This window comes from Apium graveolens, chromosome 1 (assembly GCF_009905375.1).
Source record: "Apium graveolens cultivar Ventura chromosome 1, ASM990537v1, whole genome shotgun sequence".
NCBI lineage: Eukaryota > Viridiplantae > Streptophyta > Magnoliopsida > Apiales > Apiaceae > Apium > Apium graveolens.
The window spans coordinates 71,244,674-71,248,084 of NC_133647.1; the positions used below are offsets into that span (position 1 = coordinate 71,244,674).

At 40.3% G+C, this 3,411-nt stretch overlaps 1 protein-coding gene across 1 annotated transcript; it reads right to left on the minus strand.

The window, feature by feature from the left end:
* Positions 1-1,914: 1,914 nt before the first annotated feature.
* On the minus strand, positions 1,915-2,373 carry LOC141676500 (uncharacterized). The gene has a single exon (XM_074482185.1). The coding sequence runs from the start codon at positions 2,371-2,373 to the stop codon at positions 1,915-1,917; it is 459 nt and encodes a 152-aa protein (XP_074338286.1).
* Between the last annotated feature and the right edge of the window lie 1,038 nt (positions 2,374-3,411).

Here is a 3,411-nt window from a genome sequence, read left to right on the forward strand (position 1 = left end):
ATCCCCCTCTACAGTTGTATTAAGGACGTAACACTTTGTGTTTGACATCATTTTCTTGAGCACCAGATCTCCAAGTTTCATCTGTTGCCCCTTTACCTTCTTGTTGTAATACCTTGCAACATGTTATTGATATGATGCAAGCTTCCGCTGAGAGTTTTCCCTTGCTTCCTCCAAGAGATCCAAGTGAAGCCTCTGGTTGACCTCTGCATCTCCTTCTGCATAATGATCCCTGCGAAGCGATCCCTACAAGAATAACACTCAGCTACAACTATCTCCCTTGATTTACGAATGCAGGTATAGCCACGGTTCACCCTAAATGCCGGACACATCCATGTTCCCCGAATGAGGATAACCCACCAGATAACAGGACAGGTGATCCCAAGCTTTTGGGTGCAAAATGCAGGATGACTCCAAACTCCAATGAGACACCCGTTGAATGCAAGAACAGAGCTCTCAAAGCATACACCAATGTTTACCTCATATCCCCAATGAGGACACCCGTTGAATACATGGGGAGGCCTACAATCATAAGGCATATTCCTAGAGGCCTTCAAGCTTTTCACGGACATCCCTTTCCTTGACCGACTCAAGGAGGGAATTCTTCAAAAGGTACCTATAACAAATATATTAGTAAAAATAATCCTACATTACTCCCTACATGCCTGCCTTGTCTTGGATGAGGACAAACCCAACTATTCCAATGGATGCAAAACCATGCATCTTCCAAGGTCATAACACGTCCTCACTTTGTGGGATGCACTGTGACGGACCCACACTACTAACTAGCAGAAATATGCATTATATATTAATTGAACAGTAAAGTACTACAAAAGATAGAATATTAAAGCTACAACCCTTAACCACAATCCCCGAATACACAGGATTGAGTTTGAACAACATCTAACATCTTCATTATTACAGACCAAAAATATCTTAAGTCAAATTACTACCAAGTTTTAAACCAAAAGTTTATAATCCTTAGGGAACTACTAGTTCCCTACCTGCTCCAACATCTGACGGTAGGCATACCCCGAGTCACCAGAAGTCTTACGCGCGGTTTGCTTGAAACGAACCATCTTCGGATTTCACTGAAGGGATAACATCAATAACAATATTAATGACCAAAACGCTCAGCACGTGATAAGCAGTGAATAACAATTCATCATATACTCAAAAAAAGATAACAGAAATTAATCAACAATATGAAATCTTAAATAAAAGATCAAATTTCTAATAAGTGAAAGGAAATTAGAAATCTCATAGCGCTATGAGCAATGAGGGGTGATCAGCCCACATTAAAGCTCCGAACCACATAACAAGTGATTCACAACTATTGAGGATCCTCGACACACATTGGCCAAATAAAACCATCAGGCTCCCTGCTACTGAGGTTTTAACAATGGTTGGCGCCTCAGTCTTAACAAAACATACTATCTAATTCCTTTTAATAATTTATTTGAGTTTCAAAGGGTTCTTGATCAAGGACAAGATAATAAGGGTTGGTATTGTTAAAGTTCAAATGAGAGGATATTATTAGTGTTTGGGTTTCCAAAAGAAATGATTCTAATTTATTAGGGGTTTAGGGTTCACATGATATATTAAGGGACTATTGTAGCATGTAATAGGAGGCTTCGGGTTTCGGCACTCATTCGCATAATGACCTTTCGAATTGCACTTGTAATAAATGATGTCAGCCTTATTGCAGTTACCCATGTGTCTCTTATTACAGAATTTACACTCCGGATTTGCTTGCTGGGATCTTTTTCTACTTGGCCCTTGAATCCTATTCTTCTAACTCTTATTATCGCCCTTCTTAAAGCTTCGGGGTCCTCCCTGATTCTAGAATCCAAACTTCTTGAAATTCCTACCACTTTGGCTCCCTTGAGCCGATCCATCACCATTGCTCCCAAACTTTCATTTCTCACTCTCTTTCTCCTTCAAATTTTGATCACTTTCTCCTTCAATTACCATTGCCTTCTGGACCACTTCAGCATATGTGGCCAATTCAAAAGCAGCCACTCTGCTTCGTAGCCAAGGCTTCAATCCTTGTTGAAATCTCTTCACTCTCTTTTCATCAGTGTCCATATAATCTCCAACAAACCTAGCCAACTCAGTGAATTTCTTCTCGTACTCTCCTACAGTCATTCCTTCTTGCTTCAGCTCAAAGAACTTCAATTCCATTTGAGTCTGCATATTCCTCCAGAAATACTTGTCTAAGAAAATCTTCTTGAATCTACACCAAGTGATAACTTCCTCTTCTTCTAAAGCATGGGTTGACTCCCACCAATAGTTCGCTTCATCTTTCAGGAAATAAGACACATAGTCGACCTTCTTTTCTTCACTTACAACAACTAGCATGAAAGCTTTCTCCATCTCTTTAAGAAAAGATTGGGCTTCTATAGGGTCTTGAGTTCCACGGAACTCCCGTGGTTTCACAGCTTGAAATGATTTGAAAGTTATAGGGGTTGGTGGTGGTGGAGGTGGTTGTTGTTGAAGTTGTTGCTGAAGGAGTTATTGTTGTTGGGCAAGGATAACAGATTGTTGGTGAAGTATTTGCATGAGTTGAGCCAAGTTGGGTGGTGGATCTTTATGATCCTTGGTATTGGTGTTGCGGGCTCTACAAGGAGGCATGATTCTGAATGTAGACAAGAAAGGTTTATTAACAGTTCAAATTTGCATACACAAGTTATAATACGGGTAAATATCAAGTAATGAGGTCTTATTCAAGGGATATCTTAGGGAAAGATTAATCATGATCGAGTTCTAAAGGGATCAACCACAAAATTTTATCTAAGCACGTATATAGCATGGTAATGAGATGGAAATATTATAGAGATAATCAAAGTGCGAAATTAATATTAGTTCGAATGAAAAGTGCGAATAAAGTATGAACAGGAAATAAAGTGCAAATAAAGTCTTCCCGAAATAATCCAGGTACAAAGTATAAATGGAAATCAAAGTACTAATCAACAACGATGCTGGAAACAAGTGGACTATATGATAGTCTAAGAGGATGGTGGTGGGGGAACAGGGGGGAGACGGCTAATCACTCGGCGGAGCTCATCAACAATGGCGGTAAGAGTGATTTGACTCTCTCTCTCTCACGGTGTGGAATTATCAATTCCAATCGGTCCTCAGCCATATGGATGAGCTCCTCAAGCCTAGCTATCAGTCGGGGTCGGTCGGGCTCGTTGTTCGAGTTCTCACAGTACAGATGGTCCACCCTACGTCGAAGATTCATGTTCTCGCCCTCCAGTTGATCAACCATCAATACCATCTGCTCGTAAAGAGGGAATGGCACAGTAAAAGGGAATCCAGGAGTCGATGTGGATGATGCCTGTCAAACATTTATATATATATATATACGCGGTTATAATTAAAAAGGGTCAGAAAACCTATAGGTTCTAACGT